We start from the raw sequence: 19,518 nt of genomic DNA, 5'->3' as shown, positions 1-19,518 counted from the left end.
TTATTCTTCCTTTCTTCTTTCACTCCCTACTTTATCCCTTCCCTTATGGCGGATATATGAGACAGATACTGCGCCATTTCCTTTCCACACAAAAACCAATTATTATTAAGAGAGTTTCTTCCGAAAATATTTTGGTAGAGTTTTGCATGCTACAAAGTTAGATTGCTGAAGTGCTGAACACCTCGTAGTGCACGAATACACTAGATACAATATGCTGAGGCAAATAATGGCTATTAAAGGGGCATATGCTAAGTGTTTCTGATTGGAATTTCTACAAGTAAAAACTACACAAGGAACACCTGCTGTTTGCACCTGCCCGGCAAATTCCGCACTGAGGAGTGTCTGGCTGAAAAGTTGGTCAGGCGTGGGTTTAATTTCCTAGGAAAAAGTAAATAAGCAGTGTTAAAAAATCCTAACAGGGCCAGGCAGGGCCCTAGTTTAATGACATACTGTTTACAATGGCTTCGCAGACATTTTGTGCTGCACTTACTTGCCTGGGCTACCAATCTGCTATTCTTTCAAACTCTTCTCAGCAGATCTATAGTTTGTGTGATTTTACAGAAGTGTGAAACAATAACTGTGTACATTTTATGTACTACTGCGCAACCTGCAAACATCACTCCAAGCTGCACTTGTCATTATTTTCTGTGCATTAGCATTTCAGTTTGTGGCCTAGAACATTTTATATTACAAAAACATTTAAGATGAGCCATCCACTACATAACACAGGTCGACACTGTAACCTAACTTGCTGCCCCCATCACAGTAACACTTGTGAAGCCAGTTGAAGTATGGATCACCGAATTAGTTGTGTGCAAAGTGCAGGCAGTCAAATTGAATGGTGATGTACTTCAGGATGGAAGGTTGCAATGCTCTTTTTTCTGGAAAACAAACTGAGCTTTAACTTCTATTTCTGTGCTTGAGGTATGGTCTGACGTGTGCATGTACCACAGCTTGCATCTGTCATGTGCACAAGCTCTGGATACAGTTGAACCCTCCAGTCTCGGGACAAATTCTGGCGACATAACGTTTTGATTCGTCATATATTTTGATTGTTTTAATGCTAATATGGTGTGGACAATTAAAAAAAAGTGAGATTGAGGAAAAGTAAAAAGTGTAAATGCTAGATCTGAGCCCTCTGTGTGTGTAACATATAGCACCTCCAGCCAAGTCACTATACAGTACAGGGCCCAGCTTTTGCCAAAATTGCCTTGTCTTGTCATACGCTATCATATGTTATTACAGTTCACGCTAAGAAGCTTGACCAACTGTTAAATGCTTCAAGCGACAATACAAAAATGCTGCCCATAATTATGCTTCAACTCATATTTGTTGTAGCACAATATACGGATGGAGGAAGAGTTACATGTAAGAGTTACAGCAAGAATATCTTGCTGTCCATGGTCTGATGCACAAAAGCACCTGACTGTCCTGGCAGTATGAGAATATGGGGCAAATGTTTAACGCATGATGTTGCGAACGTGACAGCATCCCGTTTTGCAACCATGCTAGGAAGTCAGTAATCTCTTCTGGGTCTCTGCTGGTATGAGTGGTAGTCTCGTGGCCCCTGCCTGTAGTCATCATCGCGCCTCCGGTACCCTCTGTCACCGCCACCGTAGTCGCGGTAGCCGCCACGTCGATCCTCCCACTGCCTGCCTCCTCTGTGCCAGTTGTTGTCTCTGCCACCTCGGTCTCGTCCATAACCCTCTTGACGGTTGTCCCTGCCAAAAGAGAAAAAGCAAGCAATGTGCATGTCTAACGAATATGTCTCTATAAGCCTTGCATACTTACGCCATATGTTGAAGCTTTTACACAAATTTAACATGGAATGTGATGGTTTGTTTATGGTTTATGGGGGTTTAACGTCCCAAAGTGACTCGGGCTATGAGGGACACTGTAGTGAAGGGCTCCGGAAATTTCAATCACCTGGGGTTCTGACATCGCACAGTTCACTGGCCCCTGGAATTTCGCCTCCATCCAAATTCAACTGCCGCGGCCGGGATCGAACCCATGTCCTTTGGGTCAGCAGCCGAGCACCATAACCACTGAGCCACTGCGGCTGATGACTCATCGCTTTCCCTTAGGGGCTTTCGTTTAGGGGCCTTCATTAGATGGCCTTCATGTGATTGAGGAAATAAGCATGCATGAATCAACATCACTAGCTACAGATTTGTTGCTGTCAAAAGTAGGAAGACACAATGAAAAAACAAATGCATCAAAAGCAAATCACAGAATTAAGATACTGCAAACTTTTCATATAGTGTTTTCACTACACCCATGGTGTTATAAACAGTAAATTATAATATGCCTTTATTTTTTAATTTACTTCACGAAAACAAAGCATACATTAAGTGAAACACACAGTTACAAAGAAGGTCCCAGAGATTGACTCTGGCCCTCAACTATGGTAAACACATTCCACTGATGAGTACAAGGTTGTAGGATCAAATCCAAGTTGTGGTGGCCACATTTCCATGGCAATGAAGTGAAAAAAACGCCCGTATGCTGCGCGATGTCTGTGCATGTTAAAGATACCCAGAAGGTTAAAATTAATGTGGCGCCCTCCTCTACATTATCTCTCAAAGCCACATGCAGCTTTGAGATATTAACCGTGACATAACAAGCTAAATATTCACACTGCAGTGGGACCTCTTAAAATAAACAGCGAAGGACAGTTCAAGCAGCAACAAGAGGCGCTAAATATGTACACAGTCATCCGCTTTTGGTGCGAACACTTGAGTGCATGGCCTCTCTCTTTAGAGGGCCACTTCGTGCGACACAGCCGCTCATCGAAGCGAAGTGGCAGATGGCGCGGTGCACCATGTCCAGGTTCATCTTCTCCTGCTGCAGGAGAAGATGAACATGGACATGGTGCACCGCGCCATCTGCCACTTCGCTTCGATGAGCGGCTAAGTCAGACTCAGGGGCCCTTCAAAGAGCATGGCCATGCTCTTGTGTGTTCGCACTAAGAGTGAACGACGTACAAAAGTGCACTGCAGCTAGTACCAGTAAAAAAAGTATACTGTAAGAAATGGTTACACTGATATAAAAATATTCGAGATAACAAAAACAATATTACCATGAGGAAAATAACAAATTGGCAAAAGCAAGGGGAAAGAAATGCTTCCTTGTGGCAGCATGCTAGCAAGAAAGATTGCGACTGTTTTGAATTTCCTGTTGTTTTTTCATTTCAGTATGGCACATAAGCACACATGCCCAAGGAATGTAAACCAGTGAAATCAGTAATTTCTTTTTGAAGAAAGTGACCTACACTGTATCTTGACTGACAAAGCATGTGATGGCTGGTCTAATTTGGCTTGTATTAACATTCCCATCCTATTTATCCTACACTGTCTAGGCTTGATGCATTAGGCATAGACATAATGACAAGACAAAGACATAATGCAACTTTCACATTCATTTTGTCGTGTTCCCGTGGCACCCCAAGGCCAGATGCGAATGTAGTCACTGCAGTTGTTGCACTTGTAATAATGCTAAAGCAGGTTTAGTACAGTTGCAAATATTCTAATCAAGCCAATCAAAGGGTGTCATGGTCATAGCTTACCTAAAATGACGCAGGTTTCAAATGAAAAGCACATCTGCATGAATTTTTTTTTTTAGAAAGAAACAGTCAACACTTATTCTACTTAAAACGTCATGAGTACAGTGGCAAGTAGCGTCTGTCAGGGTGAGTTGTTGGGAGAGTTCGTTTCTATATTCCATAACTACAGCGCAACGAACGGGACGTAGAAGGACACAGCGCTGTGTTGTGTCCCTGCCTGTGTTCTTCTACGTCCCGTTCGTTGCGCTGTAGTTATGGAGAATAGCGTCTGTCGCTAGCATTTCTGTAAGTTATCAAGAGGCTTTTCCGATTTAAAACTATCGTTTCCCTAAACGTCATTACTCAAATGCACTGTTCCGATGACGGTGTCTGCAAACCTCCAAGTAAAAGTATTTCTTGACAGCACGACGAATTACTTAACTAGAGTGTGAGCTAGAGTGGTAAAATGCGATTCTTTAGTCCGCAACCGGTGAGCAGTAAAAAAAAAAAAAAAACAGCAGCTGCGCCATTTACGCGCACATTCGGGCAGAAAGCGCGAACTCAGGTGAAACTATGAAAAAGAAGGTGTACATTTCTACCAATGCCAGGTTACAGCTCTGCGTACCTTCTATTGTATGTCCTTCTGTTCTGCACAAACCAAGGATAGACACAGGGAGGCGGTGGCAGTGGTTTGTTGACAACCTCCATGTATTTGGCATCTTGGTCAGTGTATCTGTGCTTGAACTTTTCCTCATACTCCAGTAAGAGCTCGCTCTCAGATTTATTCGAACACTCCGGCTTTTCGTCAGATTCGCTCATTTTTCGAAGCCGCCGCAAAACGCAGTTCAAGCAAACACTACGACCACTTTCCTTTACCACAACTTTCACGAGGATCGTCAGGTTAGTGACGTGGCCCGATGCTAGCACATACAAAAAGAGAGAAGGCGCTGCTTGCTCATAAGGGCTTTTGCAGAATACACAATGACGGCAGTGATCAACGGTAGCCACACGACGTCGGTGTTTAGCACGAGGTGAGCAAACACGCCGCGCCGTCTCGTTGGCAGCGTTGGCTGGCGTTGGCTTCCGCCGCTTTACGGCTTTTATTGGCTTTGTGGCTTCGTTGGCTTGGAGGACTTCAAGCTTCGCTGGGCTGGGCTTCGCCGCATCGCCGAGAGCTTGGCTAAAGTCCTTAAGCCAGCCTGGCTGTTTCAGACAGTTAACATGAACACTTGCTTTAATAGTTGATAGTTAGCTACACCATACGCAGCACGCGCAATAAATTACCAGCGCAGGAAAAACGTGTATTGAGTATACTAGTGTCATCGGCATTAGCATCGCTTTTTTTTTTTTTGTCTCCATGTTCGTGCGTGCTTGCTGCATGCCGACCGTTCGTCGGCGACAGCTGACAGCGTTGTTGTTGTGGTAGGGAAAAAAAAAAATGTGTACCAAAATGTATAGAGACCGATGCCAAGAAGATTAATCGTCGTGGCTGTGCGCAAAATTCTACCAAAGCAGGCTGAAAACTGCAGTGAATAAACATGTTTTCAACAAGCACGCAAAGCAAGTGCTGGATTTTTAAAGATGAAGCCCAAATCTCCAGACTCAGGAAAGCTGCGAATGACAGGTTCATCAGCAGACAGCTTAACTCGAATCGTTCTCCGGTGAGCAAAGCCGCAATCATAAAGCAATAGAGGAAAACTTTGCATGATTGCTAGTGCTGTTCGGATTTGGAGGTTTTGAGGAGAGCGACTCGGCTACGAGTTTTCTGTTGCGTCGCTGTGGTGACTTGTGTTTGAACCATTTCAGGATGACTTCCTTTCACCGGAAGAGGAGAGGACCATCTACAAGCACTATGAATTCACCTTGAGGGACTTCTGCAAAAAGTTTCAGCCTCCTGTTCCCCGTAGCGTGATTGTAAGTATAAGTGTGTAGTTGGGCTAGTGGTTAATACGAAAACATGATGGAAAACAGCGCGTAAAAGCAGCTGAACAACGAAGAATGCCCTGTGTGTGTTGCCGCTTCGTTGTCCTGTTTCTATGCGCTGTTTTTCATCATGTAAGTATGATGTCACGTCTTTGCGCCCGAGTATTGTGCAGTGCGGTGAGTTGTTCAGAAAACAGGCTAAGCATGCATGTATTGTGAAACTAACGTACTGTACTGGCTCTTGTTAACAGTTGTTAATGGCCTAACCATTACCTCGCCACTTCCTTGGGCATGACTGTAGATACATTGCCTTGTGTATTTTTCCAGAACCTTTATCATGAGACATTGATAATTTAACTCTTTTGAACAGGGCACATCATTCCACTACTTCAAGCGCTTCTACCTCAACAATTCTGTAATGGACTACCACCCTAAGCACATGCTGTAAGTATCTTGCGCGCATCAGCCATGTTCTCCTAGGATTGACAGCAGGGCAAGTTTCAGTTAGTTAACCCAGGAGCAGTGGGAGAAAATAAAAGGTGGATACAGGTTGGACAGCCCTTTTGTCTCAGCCTTTTCATCACTTGTCATTACTATAATATTTGATAACCTTGTCATCACTCGGAATGAACTGCCCCATATTGCTAGAAATATTTGCAGGTTATTTGTGCATTTTGCACATGCTCAATGGTCTTTCTGAGTAGGTAGCCATTTCTCTGGCAGCGTACTTTGGAAACATTGAAATTGCCTGTTTCTTTTTATTATTTTATATCTGAAACACCTTGCACATGGGGACAGCAAAAGATGAAACTAGAGAAACAGTGCTACTCGCATGCCTATTGTTCTCTTTTTATGCCTGGTCTGTCACTGTGCGGAAATGTCTAGTGGAATACCGTAACTGGAAGGCATTAGAATGAAAGTTATCAGGTATGTTGTCAGTGTTTTAATGCTTTTGTTAGGTCATCTTTTGTAAGTTTTATTTACTTTTATTTATTTAGAACATACTGCAGTCTGATGAGAGCAAACAGGTGGCAAAACGCATTACAACACATGAAACCACACTTGAGTCATAAGAGTGGCAGACAAAAATGTTAGTGACTTGCCAAGGACGAAAAAAATTTTCAAATACATGTGAAAGTGCAAAAATAACGCAGAGTAAAACTTCAGATGATCAAGCTACAGCAACAGGATTAAACATACCTAATACACTGATTGGAAAATTGTATATACCAGGGAAAATTGGTAGAGCTAACCTTCCCGGTTCAGTGCATTAATCAGCGATAGCTGTTACAGTGCGGTTTAGCCATTTAGCCCAGCATTTGGCCATGAAACCTACATTGTCAGCCGTCTAAGAAAGCCTGGTCGTGCTCGTGTGAATCAGTGAAATCTGATCTGTCTAATTGTCGCCTCCCTCTCTTCCTACTCTCACTTGCCTTCTCCTTCCTCTCCCTGCAGCGAAACATGGAGAGGGGTGTCCCTCTCTCCACTTTTCCACCTGCTAAATTTGGCAGATTGCAGTTTAATTAGGTTAAATTTCATTAATTAAATTAGACTAAGTAAACGAGGTCTTAAAGCTGACGTTATAGATTCCATGGTAGAATGCAGGGCTATATGGCTAAGCCAGAGCTATAACAGCCTTCACTTTAAAAAAAAAATTAGCAGTGTGAAAAGGAAAAGCCAAGCAAGTGTCAGGATTGAAATACGAGGATTAGACCATGCTCAAATTTTTTCAAGCACAAAATTGCTGGAGGAAGATCATTCTACTCGATTATTGTGTGTGAAAAAAATGAATACTGAAGAAATTAGTGTACACTGCACATGGAAGGAAGCTATGTATATGACGGTGTCTGGATGGACGTGAAGAAAATAGCTGAATATAAGTGTGTGCGTTAAGTTCATGTGACTTTTCGTCAATGGCAAATAAGAATTTTAATTGTGCAATTTTCGTTCTGAATTCCAGTTTTTGCATTTTGTGGGAAGTAATTTAATACATGCTTAACCTTGTTTAATTGTGAAATGGAGTATAATTTCACATGGCTAATTGTTTTGATTTGAAGTTAAGGTAGATAAAACTAAGAAAGCCTTTTATAAGCCTTGAAATCTGCCTTACTGCAACACTAGTACTTTTTATTTTCATAAATATTTGCAGAGTCACCTGTGTTTACCTGGCCTGCAAAGTAGAGGAGTTCAATGTCTCTATAGCCCAGTTTGTCAGCAATGTGCGTGGAGATCGAGAGAAGGCTACAGACATCATCCTCAACAATGAACTTCTGCTCATGCAACAGCTGAAGTACCACCTCACAATTCACAACCCTTACAGGCCACTTGAAGGGCTGCTGATTGACCTCAAGGTATGCGACATTTAGCCCGCTTTCTTCAGGGGCCGCCTGCATTGTCCTTGTCAATTCTTTCCTTAATATTCCTGAATCCCTTTCCATCCTCTCTGGCTTCTATTGCACCACAATGGCTACTGCTGCACCAACTGGAAGCAGCAACAACATTGGTCAATTCTTTTTGTACAATAGGAACATGCATTTGCGAGTGCATTGCTGAAAAATCAGAGACCCCATTTTGTGATACACAAGATGATCTACAGTGGGGTGTCAAACTCGCCACACTGGCAAATTTTTGTCTCCCATTGGCAAGTAACCAGGCAGGAGAGGGAAGAAAAAAAAGGAAGTGGAGGCCCAAGTAAAGAGTAAAAAGCAGCAAAGCCTAAAGCAGAAAAGCCTAAGCAATAATTCAGAAGCTCCAGTGAGGAGGGCCAGTTGTCAGCTAGAAATTTCTTTTCTTTGTTTGATTTCTTGTTTTTTTTTTGTATGTTCAAAGTTACTAGATGTGTATCACAAAAAACTGCTCCCTTGAAGCAGTGGAGATGAAAGAATTCAATGAAAGTCAGGTTCTTCCCAAACGAAAGCTGGAATCTTTAGGGCCAACTGGTCACATGTTTTAGACCCCAGGTCTGCGGCATTAGCTGTGGCAGCTGCTTTGAAGTTGTGTTTTTCTGATGGGGTTCTATGCCTTGCTAACCCCATCGGGAGGTTATGCCTGCTAACTGGACCATTCGGGTCCCCAGTTCTCAGCTTCACACTAGGACACTCGTGCTGGTGTGTGTTTAGAAGCAGAAAGAGTAGAAGGCTATGAGATAACAAAAGACACAACAAATGCCATTTGACGTGCGGACTGTGCACTCAGGCACTCACTTCGTCTTCTGCTCTCTTGGTCGCTCTACGTTGGCACATTTAGCATAGGGAACGAGCTCCCTCTCCCATTCTTGGTAACAGATGCTCAGATGTCAGTTGCATTTGACATGCAAGGAATTTTGCTGACAGGCTAATTAGTATCTTGGCGGAAAACTTGACTTGCTCTCCAGAGATGTGCTACACTTCTTCGTCAGAGTCGTGTTCCATGCGAAGATTATTCATAACAATGGTCAGTGGTTCATTAATCCCTTCAGGTACCATTTATTATTACGATTCAAAACAAATATTTTTCCTCTTAATTAAATTAGTACACCCTGGTCTCAAGAAAGTCAGCTCATTAGTTTTCCAATGTAAAAACACCAATGGTTTATTTTTTGCAGGAATGTACAACTTTTCTTAGAGACTGTGAAACGAACTTTCAAACGAACATTAAAACACCAGGATTCTTGAAATTAACGCCCTTTGGGTTAATTGGAGAGACATGGGAGAGGCCTTTGCCCTGCAGTGGGGGTAGTAAGGCTGATGATGATGATGATGGATCATAAAATCATTTTGAGTTTCGAAGATGCACATTATGCAAATTTCAGGGGAAAAAATTGACATCACTACCGGTGGCAAAATATCTCAGCAAGAAAATGGTATAGGATGTGGTACCATACACAATGTATTGTGAATTATTATTTTCTGTGCTCACTAGCTGGCACAGAAAAGTACACTAGCTGCAAGATGAAGATTGCTAAGTTTACCCGAAACAAAAAAAATCAGTGTTAGATGTAGTGCACATTGAGAATAAGCTGCAGGTTTGCAGTGTACACAACTGTGAACAAAGTGCCTTGAAAGGTTAAGAAATGTGCTAGCCATAGTATGCGGTTTTCGTTCTGTTGCCTCTCCCCCCACCCTCCCCTACTTTTTTCACTGTTATGTTCTCTGCCTTTGAATTGTGCGCAACAAGTTGTGGAAAGAATCCTTTCCAAACATCCCACTGCAGATTGGGGGAAACAGAAGACAAACCAGCTGTAAACACACAGCAAACTGGGGAACAGTCTGTTAAAATTTACCTGTTAATCATCTTTGTTTTCTCGTTTATATTGCTACATTAATCCGACCAGCAAATTTCTGAAAGCTTTAATTTGCACCCATAGTGATCATGCCGCTACGGGTCACTGCAACTTCGTGTGAACGTGCCTTATAAGAAATCTCTAAAGTGTAGGCTGTACAGCTGTCTTTCTGATATGATTTCACTAAAATGAGGGCTGCTTCGGCCTTTCTGTTGCATCTTGCTGCATGCTACTTAAGTTCATACAAAATGGAAAGCCCCAAACACAAACAGTTGGCATCTTCAACCAGAGAAGTCAGCTCCACGAAAAAAACAAACTATTTTCGTCACACTTTGATAAGGACTGTATCATATACTTACAGCATGTTTGTGTCCATTGCAAGGCTGATGTGGGTGCCATAGCATATGTGATGTGGCATAGTAGAATACAGAAGTCTCACTAAAAATTTTCAGCATTACAGTGCGGGTTTGTCACAAGAATGCGCAGCAATGCGTAGGTAACTGTTGTGACAGCAGTTTGTTGATTTAAGTAAATTCATTGCATTTCTGAGGAACACTTATTGTTACTTCGGTAGCATGCCTTATGGTAGGTGTTGTGAAGAACGCAAAATAAGGCACATGACAGTGTTGTTTATGTATTGATCAATTTTTTTCGCTGTCCTTAACTGCAGACCAGATGTCCCCAGTTTCCAGACCCAGAGAAACTCAGAATATATATGGACGACTTCCTTGAGAGAACTCTCTTTACGGATGCAATGCTTCTCATGGCACCATCACAGGTATAAACTGAAGGCTGTATTTTGAACCAGTCTCATTTTACCCTCAGTCCTGTCATTGTGCAGTCATCTGCACAAGTTCATGGAACATGGGGGTCATGAAAGAACTAACTTCTTTTGCAGCATTAAAGCACAGCCTTACGTTAAAAGGCGCTTTGTCTTACTTGCTAAGGCAAGTGCAGACTTCTTGGCTGCATATCTAGATTATGAGGAAACGTTTTTTTCTTTTTTTTTTCCGCCGCTATCTTGTTTCAAGAACGTTCGCAGCGGACTGTGCAGTCATGAGATTTATGAATGAGAACACTAAATCGCTTGTTGTTCTGTACCGATAGCACAGCCAAGCATGCACTGTGTGTGACGTCACACGTGGAACTCATGTCCATGGCTGTTTGGTGAACGCACACATTTCCTGTCGGCTCGCCGTCTGTTAGCTTGTCTCGCCGGGTAGTCTGCTATGCTTACTTTCTACAATATGTGGAGGTAACCACTAAAAAAAAGGTACATGCACAGTGACACTTTGGGCCACGCTTGCTCACAACAAGGTTTGTGCAACTGTTAAACTTCTGTGTTTTGTTTTTTGGTAAAGATGCAGTGCAATTCGATAAAGCCATGGTGCCTTGATTCTGGGCCAACAGTATTTCTTGCTCAATGCAATTGTTGGTCCTGCTGGTTACAAATGTGCTTTCCCAAGATCTAGGCACCCGTGTCCTTAAGTAAAGTTCTGCCTTGTTGGCTCGAAAGCTCCGTAATTATCACTTTTGACATGCATGCCAAGGTGATCTGGCAGCCTTTCATTGTTTGTGCCTTTGCCTTTAGTTATTGCCGTGCATTGCCAGCAGCACACGTAGCAGGCTACACGCTGGAGTTTGCTGGGAGTGCATCTGCTCTTCCAGCAACCGCAGCCATGCATGACGTCACTTGCAGCGCACGCCAGGCTGCACTCTCTCTACTGTGCGATATGCGTTCCCACGTTGACGGTCATAAATGTCTTGATTGTGCCTTTGTGCATGTGCTTTTATTGCATTGAAAGTGACATTTACTTGTATGAGATGTAGGCTAATTACACAAACATGTTGGGTTTCCGAAATTTTAGTGGCATGTTTATATGTTCATATTTTTTTTTTGCACCCTCACCTCTTTCTGCCCCCCTGTGGATTTGACTTCGGAGGTGTGCACTTTTTGTTTGTGGTGCTATACGCCATTGTGTGGCTGTGGTAAAAAGTACGGCTCTAGTATGATTCACATTGTTACAAATAGCCTTGCAGCTCTCCGTGCCATTTTAAAGAAGTGCATGGGACTACGTCACCATAATTATTGCAGACGCTGTGGCGCAATTCTTGACACCATTCTTACACGCCGCCAAATTTGCTAACATATGGTGTTAGGCTGTTTTTGTTGCACAAGTAAAGCTGTTTGGTTCCTCATGCTATGCTTTAGCATGTGGTTTTCTTCCCCCTGTTGGTTGAGATGCCTGCATTTTGTCAGGGAGCATTGCCTATGATCACTCGTGCTGGACTTCTTAAAGCGTAGTTTTGCAGTTGCCGCGAGGTGCCACTACCGTCCTTGTGCTTTCCTTGCCTTTTTTTTAGTTCTTGCTTTTGTAACATTTCTTTTTTTTTTGCCTAATTTTCTTGCTTAAAATAGATTGCCCTCACTGCTGTTCTGTATGCTGCCAACAAAGCCCAAGCCAATTTTGAAACGTGAGTTTTCTTTGGTTTGGTGTCCATACGTATTCTTGAGCTCATCAGAGAACTGGCATTATAGTTATCGTTGATGCTCTCTGAAACAGGTACATCACAGATTTTCTGTTTGCTAACAGTCCACGCGAGAAGCTTCATCATGTCAGGGATACTGTCAAAAGTAAGTGACTTCTCCCTTTGGTCATTTTTAAGTGTTGCTATGGTAGGTTGCTTAGATGGCAGTAATAGTACATTAGTGCCATAAATATTGACTAGATAGCGCCACCTCTTCTGCCTGCATGTGTTCATTATATCCTTGAATAAATCGCGTCTACAACTGGGCACCTTATATCTATGACATGCGTCTACTTTGCTCATTCCTCTTGGAGCATGTCATCACAGTTGCTCTATTAAGTTGCCTGCATTAGTGCAGTGCAGGGCAGACTGATTACAGGCTAACGCAGGCATTTACATTAAGAGTTGTGGCATACATATGGAGCTTTTAATTTATTTTATTTATTTATGAATACTGCTACATCACACACGGGACATGGCGGGAGTGGGCACAGGTTTTAGTGTAAAAACGAAAGACAGGTACAAATGACTAGAAAATATTAAACAGATCAGCAGGTAGTATGACTAAGCAGCTGCTCTTTGAACTCTTCCATTGGCAGTGAGTCTAGTGAACCATCCAAATTGTTAAGAGGTTTGACTGTTAGCGGGGTAAAAAAGAGTTTGAGACAGTCTATATCTGGCCTCAAAGGAACAATGCTTGGTGGATAGTTTTGATGAGTTGAGCACTTACTGGGAGACTCAAAATAAAAGGATGTTTGAATGTCAGATGATGTGTGGATGATCTCGTACAGAATGACGACGCGTTCTTGTGTGCGCGTCTGCAGTGATGAGTACAACTGTTTCGCAGTGGTGAAAAACCACTATCGTAATAACTAGATGTATCTGATTGCTTTTGTCTGAATGGATTCCAAATTGAACATTTGAACATTGATTCCAAATTTGGAATCCATTCAGACAAAAGCATTCAGATTTATCTAGTTATTACGATAGTGGTTTTTCACCATTGCGAAACAGTTGTACTCATCGCTGCAGATGCGCACACAAGAACGCGTTGTCATTCTGTACAAGATCATCCACTCATCATCAGATCCTTGCGTGTTTGGGTATTATTTATTTATTTTTTTTAATTTGGGGGGTAGATATCGGGCACTATTTTTCTTAGTTCAGATTTGGGTAGAAATTGGGCTATTCAGCTTACATTTTCATGATTCAGGTTATCTTGCTGTTTGGGACATAAAATTGTTAGAGCTAATTATTTTCACAAACCGTCTAGAAATGGCAGCTTGCACCAAGAAAGCAGTCTCTTCTTTAGATATTTTTGTTATTTTGATTGCTACTATTTTGTCACGCACATTACCATCCTCATTTGCAGCACTTATGCATCTTTACTGGACCTGCTTGCTAGACCTGCCTGCCTATGCACGCTGAGAAAACATTCAAAATCACAGCAGCTGTTTGAAACCACCAACAGACATTAAAACACAATTTTTGAATATTTCTACAGAATTAACAATGCCATGGAAAACAGACATTAAGATAGGTTTGAAATCATAATCAGCTGACTGAAGGTGCTGCTCTATAAAAAGTACATGGCATCCTCTAGCTTCTATGTGGTGCCTTCTGCTTTGTACACTCCAGCTATACTTTGTGTAAAATCCATTTTTGGGTATAAACTGGGTTTAACCTGATCATTAAGAATTCAGTGTGGGATGCAAATATGGGGTGAAACTCGGATTAACCGAAAACGAAGGGCCCTAAGTATATGCAATGAGGGACCAAACTTTTTCAGCATAATTGAGTATTGGCCTGACTAATGATCTGTGTCAATTTATACTTCGTGGCATTGTTATTATTCGTTATTTGTTTATATAGTGATACTTTAGCCAGCATATTGGCCCATGCAGGAGAGACATTGCGATACAATGCAGACATAAAAGTGAAGAAGCGAGAAACAATATCTATAAAACATTGAAAACAGGCATCAATTTCTGTCTATGAGTGGCTAAAATTATGTTCCAGCATTTCTATGAAAGTGTTCGACTCTAAAATCTCAATGGGGAGAGAATTCCACTCTGAAACTGTGCGCCGGTAGAAACTGTATTTATGAGTGTTTGTTTTAGCAAAATGGGGTCTAATGAATACTGATGAGTATGTCTAGTTATTCTAGTGCTGGTTGCCCTCATGTTACTTTGTAGCTGGATATTAATTTGGCCTGAAACGCTGTTGTGGAAAAATGCAAGACGGCTTATTTTTCTTCTTACTTATAATGTTTGGATACCATATTTTAGCATTAACTGAGTTGATGAATCATCCCTCTTATATTTCGTGAACACATATCTGATCGCCTTTCTTTGAACTTGCTCTAATTCACTGATATTTTTCTTAGTATAAGGGTTCCACGCTACTGCTGCATATTCCAGTTCAGATCTTATGATAGAATTATAGAAGTATGTTTAAGGCAGCCAAGTTTGTGAAGTGCTTTTCTGGAAATGATGATAAATGCGTGCCATTTTAAGTTAGTTGTAAATATATAATACCAAGGATATTGAGGTTGGTGACAGGGGTCAAGATGTCAACATTGGCACTGTAACAGGAACGTAGTGTCTTCTTTTTGTTACTGAAAGTCATGGCAAGCATTTTAATGAATCCATCTTTGGTACTAGGCGCGAACACACACAGAACACAAGGAAGGGAATGAGGCACCTTGTCTCGTTCCCTTCCTTGTGTTGTGTGTGTGTTTGCGCCTAGTACCAAAGATGAATTGTGACCAACTCGCCCAAGAAGACGTTATTTTAATGAAATTAATTTTAACTTCCTAGTGTTACTGCACCTGTAAAACGGAGGAAATACGTGGGCTGCCGCGGTGACTGAGTGGTTATGGTGCTCGGCTGCCGGCCCGAAAGACGTGGGTTCGATCCCGGCCGCGGCGGTTGAATTTCGATGGAGGCGAAATTCTAGAGGCCCGTGTACTGTGCGATGTCAGTGCACGTAAAAGAACCCCAGGTGGTTGAAATTCCCGGAGCCCTTCACTACGGCGTCCCTCATAGCCTGAGTCGCTTTGGGACGTTAAACCCCCGTAAACCAAACCAAACCAGAGGAAATACGTTGCTTAGCAACTCTTCATCGTGATCTTTAATAATGTCGGAGTAAAGTACGCAGTAACCAGTATATAGAGGTAGCTTGACTGCAGTGCCACTGATTATGATAACTGCGTTTTTAATATAAATCACGAATAATAGAGGTCTCAACACAGAGCCTTGAGGCACACCTGATATTATTGGGACTAATGAGTACACTGCTCGATGAAATGTCGAGTAAGCTTAGTGCCGTTAAATACTGTACACAGTTTATAGAGAACCTTCTTGTGACAGACCATTTATGAAAATGGCTTTGATTTGATTACGGATTTCAAGTGCGTGAATTCAGTGACTTCGTGACGGTGAAAAAACCAGTTTGATAACTAAGTTGCATTGTGAAAGAATATTGTTACAAATTAAATAAAGAATTATATGCTTATGAATAACATTCTCAAGAAGCTTGCAGCAAGTGGAAATCAATGCAACAGGTCTGTAATTAGTGATAGTTGTTTATCGCCAGATTTGAACATTGGCAATTTTTAAGTGGAGAACAACAGATATGTATCCAGGGATTTGTTGAAACATACTGCAAGATAATGTGCACCCCATTCTGAATACCTCTCCAGGAACTTACAGCTTACAGTGGTAGAGGTGCAGGCTAGTTGGTTCTTCATATCTTAAAATAGTGCAAAGGATGGGGACAGTGACAAGGTTGTGTGTCTACTCGTCTACTCGTCTACTCTTGTCACTGTCCGCGTATTTTGTGCTGTTTTAAGATAATCAGGAATTTGTTAGGTATGTATACCGCCAGGTCCAGCTCTTTTCGATGTGTCAGTTTTTAACAAAAGGTTATGAACTCGGGTGTGACTTGAGCTGCCATGGTGGCTCAGTGGTTATGATACTCAGCTGCTGACCCGAAAGACGTGGGTTCAATCCCGGCCACAGCGGTCACATTTGGATGGAGGTGGAATGCTAGAGGCCCATGTACTGTGCGATGTCGTGCGTGCTAAAGAACCCTAGGTGGTCGAAATTATCCGGAGCCCTCCACTATGGAGTCCCTGTTAGCTCGAGTCGCTTTGGGATGCTAAACCCTATATAACCATCCGGTGAGACCTGAAGACTCAAACTCTTATAACAGAGAACTGTGAGTGCCATCGTTGTGATCAGTGGAAATGTTAAATGCTTCATGTAGCACAAGACTGGTCGTTGTTACGATGTGGTGCCCATATTAGGGCTGTGTATATTATTTTGAAGTTGATGTTGCCAGCTATCTCGCAAACCAAGTATTGCATCACTCGAGCACACACTTCCTCGGCTGACTAGATATTGTTCACTGTGAACAATATCTGTTAAACTAACGCGAGAGCGTTAAAGGCCCTGTTACCCAGAAAATCTGGCGTCAGCATTGTCAGCGTTGTGAGCGAAAAATCACGAGCGTGACTCTGGCAAGTGGTGCCCAGAGAGCAATCTAGGAGCAGGTGGGCCACCTGGGCCATGTGACAACGTGGGGTCATCACAACCTGCCCACCAGATAGTGAACAAACTGTCCACCATGGCAGGTGGCAGATAAATTAATGATTGGTCGCTCGGGAAGAGTAACCTGGACCACTTAAGGCCCGCCGCTGGGAGTGCCTGTCATCCCAGGGCAGTGGTGCATCGCTTAACCGCTGCACCACTGTGCCAGGAGGGGTATGAGGACTCCCAAGGATCTGTGAATGTAGAGAATGACCTTCTGAATATTTGGGAATTAACCCATTGCGCTATCGTGTCATACCCTTTATTTGGAGCCTTAATGTTCCCTCCAATTTTTGGTCACTGTTTGCATCCATTTTGAGCTTGTGGGTAAATTGGGGATGTGTTATTTTGTGCCTTGTCACTGCGCAGTCATAATCACTCGCAATGTTGCGTTCTTTACCACTATCCTGATGTTTGGTCAGTTATGCATCTTGGAATAAAGCTTTTGGTCAGTGTGATGGGCTCCTGCAGGCACGCCTAGCTTTGATCTGAGGACCAAATGATCACATATGACTGTATCTTACTAAGTTATCATAATGGAAAGGAATACTACCATTGCTTCATTTTGTTGTGTTGTGCTTTTTGTAGAACTCTACCTGATGGTAAGAGGCATTGAGGTGCCTCCGAAAGAGAGGGTACGAGCTTGTGAACAGAAGCTTGAGAAATGCAGGAACCAGGAGAACAACCCGGACAGCCAAGTGTAAGTATAACACTTGTGCTTGAGCAAGCACTCAGATCCATGTGGTCTGTGCTAAGCAGGTGTTTGTTCCGATCTCAGCAGATAATGTATTGTGTGTTATTGACTGCCATTAAGTGTTTTTTTTTTGTTTTTCAGATACAAACGCAAAATGCAAGATGGACTTGATGATGACCAACAGACAAGCTCCAAATATTCGAGAATCTCCGAGGTTACTCCCATTTTTGCTGCTAGCCCTGCCTTTCTTTTGGCTAATGGCTGTATTTGCTAAGTGAACTCTTGTTTCATACTTTTCGGCTTTGTGACCGTTATTTTTTATTACAGGAGCATCGGCAAGTGGATGACTCAATGGGTGGATCAAGTGCCTTGGAAGGTTCACCGTAGCCTGCCGATGCTGCGCTTTCTGTTATCTTGCTAGTAAAAGTTTGTGAGTGGCCACGAATGTTAGTTGCCATGGCTGTGTTGCTGGCTCTTATACAGTGTTTGCAATACTGAAGGAGACTGGGACAGCAGGAGTAGCGTACTCCTGGCCAGGTCTTAGGCCCCATACATTCTGCTGTAGGCCCATGGAGCCAATGCGACTTGCCATCTGAAAAAAAGGCCACGCAGAGAAGGTAAAAAGTTGTAATTCGTCGACTGCATTGGATACAACCTTTGGCATGTATGCCTTGTTGCAGCATGCAGTTAATAAATTTGCTGTTTGCAGTTATCAAAGAAAAGTAATAGAAAAATATTCAGCACTTCTGATTGATTACTTGGTGAGAGAGTTGCTTGTCCTCCGATGCCAACTGCCTACTGCATAGCTCAAGGCACGAGTTCTGCGTGAATGGGCCACAATGGACACAACATGAATGCCATAATTTGGCAGCAGCTTTGAGGAAAACAGTCGTATGCGGCTGCAGCCGCATCGCCCAATTGATGGCGCGGAGCCAGCCATCGATGTCATTTTATCTTGTGTCATTGGTCAAGGCTGCAGCAGTGTGTGTGATGGTGCTGCTGTGCCTTCTCTTAACTTCTTCCTCTGTGTGCAAGCAAAAAGTATTTGTGCATTCTCTCAATTATTTTGTTTCTCCCCGTCGTTTTCCTCAACCATAATTCATCCATTTCCTCATGCGTTGCCGCGGTTTCCCTTAAAGTTCCTGCGCCTTTTTCTGCTCTCCATACGAACGTTTAAACAGGGACTTATGTTTTTATATGCCAAACACCACTCACAAAATAGAATATTATTGCCTAAGTAGTTTGAGATCTAAATAAGCATCGGTACTTGCCTGTATTTGGTGGAATTATCGAGAAACTTCTTGGCTACGAGTACAGTTTTGCAGACGCGAGCAAAGCAGCCGGTCTGGATGGATGGATGGATGGATACGGCTGAACCCTTTACATCGGGCAGTGGCTCAAGCCACCTAGCCATGTCTTGTGAAATTTTACTCCTGTCTTGCTTTTAGCCACCAATCAGATAACCTTCGCTTGGTTACTTCTAACCTCTTAAAATCCACTTTCCCTTCACTATCCCTAAACCCCAATGCCTTGGGTAAGTCAGCCCCGCTGCCTTCCACTGTAGGGTGAAGCCCTTTACAGAAAAGTATCAAGTGTTCAGCTGTTTCCTCCTCCTCTCCGCACGCAATGCACAAAGTGTCTATCTCCTGGTACCTGACTCTATACGTCTTAGTCCGCAAAACTCCAGTCCTGGCGTCAAACAACAAAGAACTTCCCCTACAATTATCATAGATATTTTCTTTGACAATTTCCTGTTTAAAGGTCCGGTATGTTTCTAGTGCCGATTTCGTCAGCATCCCTGTTTTCTCACAGGCTCAGGCTACGCCGTCTGCCGGACGGACGTCGTCTGCCGGTCGTCTGCCGGACGGCGAGGCAGACGACGTCTCAGCTCTGTTTGGCTCTGTGGATGCGAGAAGCGCCGGTTCCCTCGCCGTCCGGCAGATGGCGCAGCCTGTGAAACCGGCTGCTTTGCTCGCGT

At 42.9% G+C, this 19,518-nt stretch overlaps 2 protein-coding genes across 2 annotated transcripts; one reads left to right on the top strand and one right to left on the bottom strand.

The window, feature by feature from the left end:
* Positions 1–402: 402 nt before the first annotated feature.
* LOC144136404 (uncharacterized) lies at positions 403–4,636 on the bottom strand. The gene is made up of 2 exons (XM_077668689.1): positions 4,167–4,636; positions 403–1,721 (listed from the first exon to the last, which is right to left on the bottom strand). Exons 1-2 carry the CDS (start codon positions 4,358–4,360, stop codon positions 1,517–1,519), a joined length of 399 nt encoding a protein of 132 aa, XP_077524815.1. The 5' UTR covers positions 4,361–4,636; the 3' UTR covers positions 403–1,516.
* Positions 4,637–4,898: 262 nt separating this feature from the next.
* On the top strand, positions 4,899–17,985 carry CycH (cyclin H). Its single transcript, XM_077668688.1, has 10 exons — positions 4,899–5,202; positions 5,348–5,455; positions 5,835–5,908; positions 7,614–7,815; positions 10,396–10,503; positions 12,145–12,200; positions 12,290–12,360; positions 17,435–17,546; positions 17,682–17,754; positions 17,868–17,985. Exons 1-10 carry the CDS (start codon positions 5,080–5,082, stop codon positions 17,925–17,927), a joined length of 987 nt encoding a protein of 328 aa, XP_077524814.1. The 5' UTR covers positions 4,899–5,079; the 3' UTR covers positions 17,928–17,985.
* The last annotated feature ends 1,533 nt before the right edge of the window (positions 17,986–19,518 follow it).

Source organism: Amblyomma americanum, chromosome 6 (genome assembly GCF_052857255.1).
Source record: "Amblyomma americanum isolate KBUSLIRL-KWMA chromosome 6, ASM5285725v1, whole genome shotgun sequence".
Taxonomy (NCBI): domain Eukaryota; kingdom Metazoa; phylum Arthropoda; class Arachnida; order Ixodida; family Ixodidae; genus Amblyomma; species Amblyomma americanum.
Note: the sequence above shows the minus strand (reverse complement) of the source record. Positions and strands in the feature narration are given on the sequence as shown.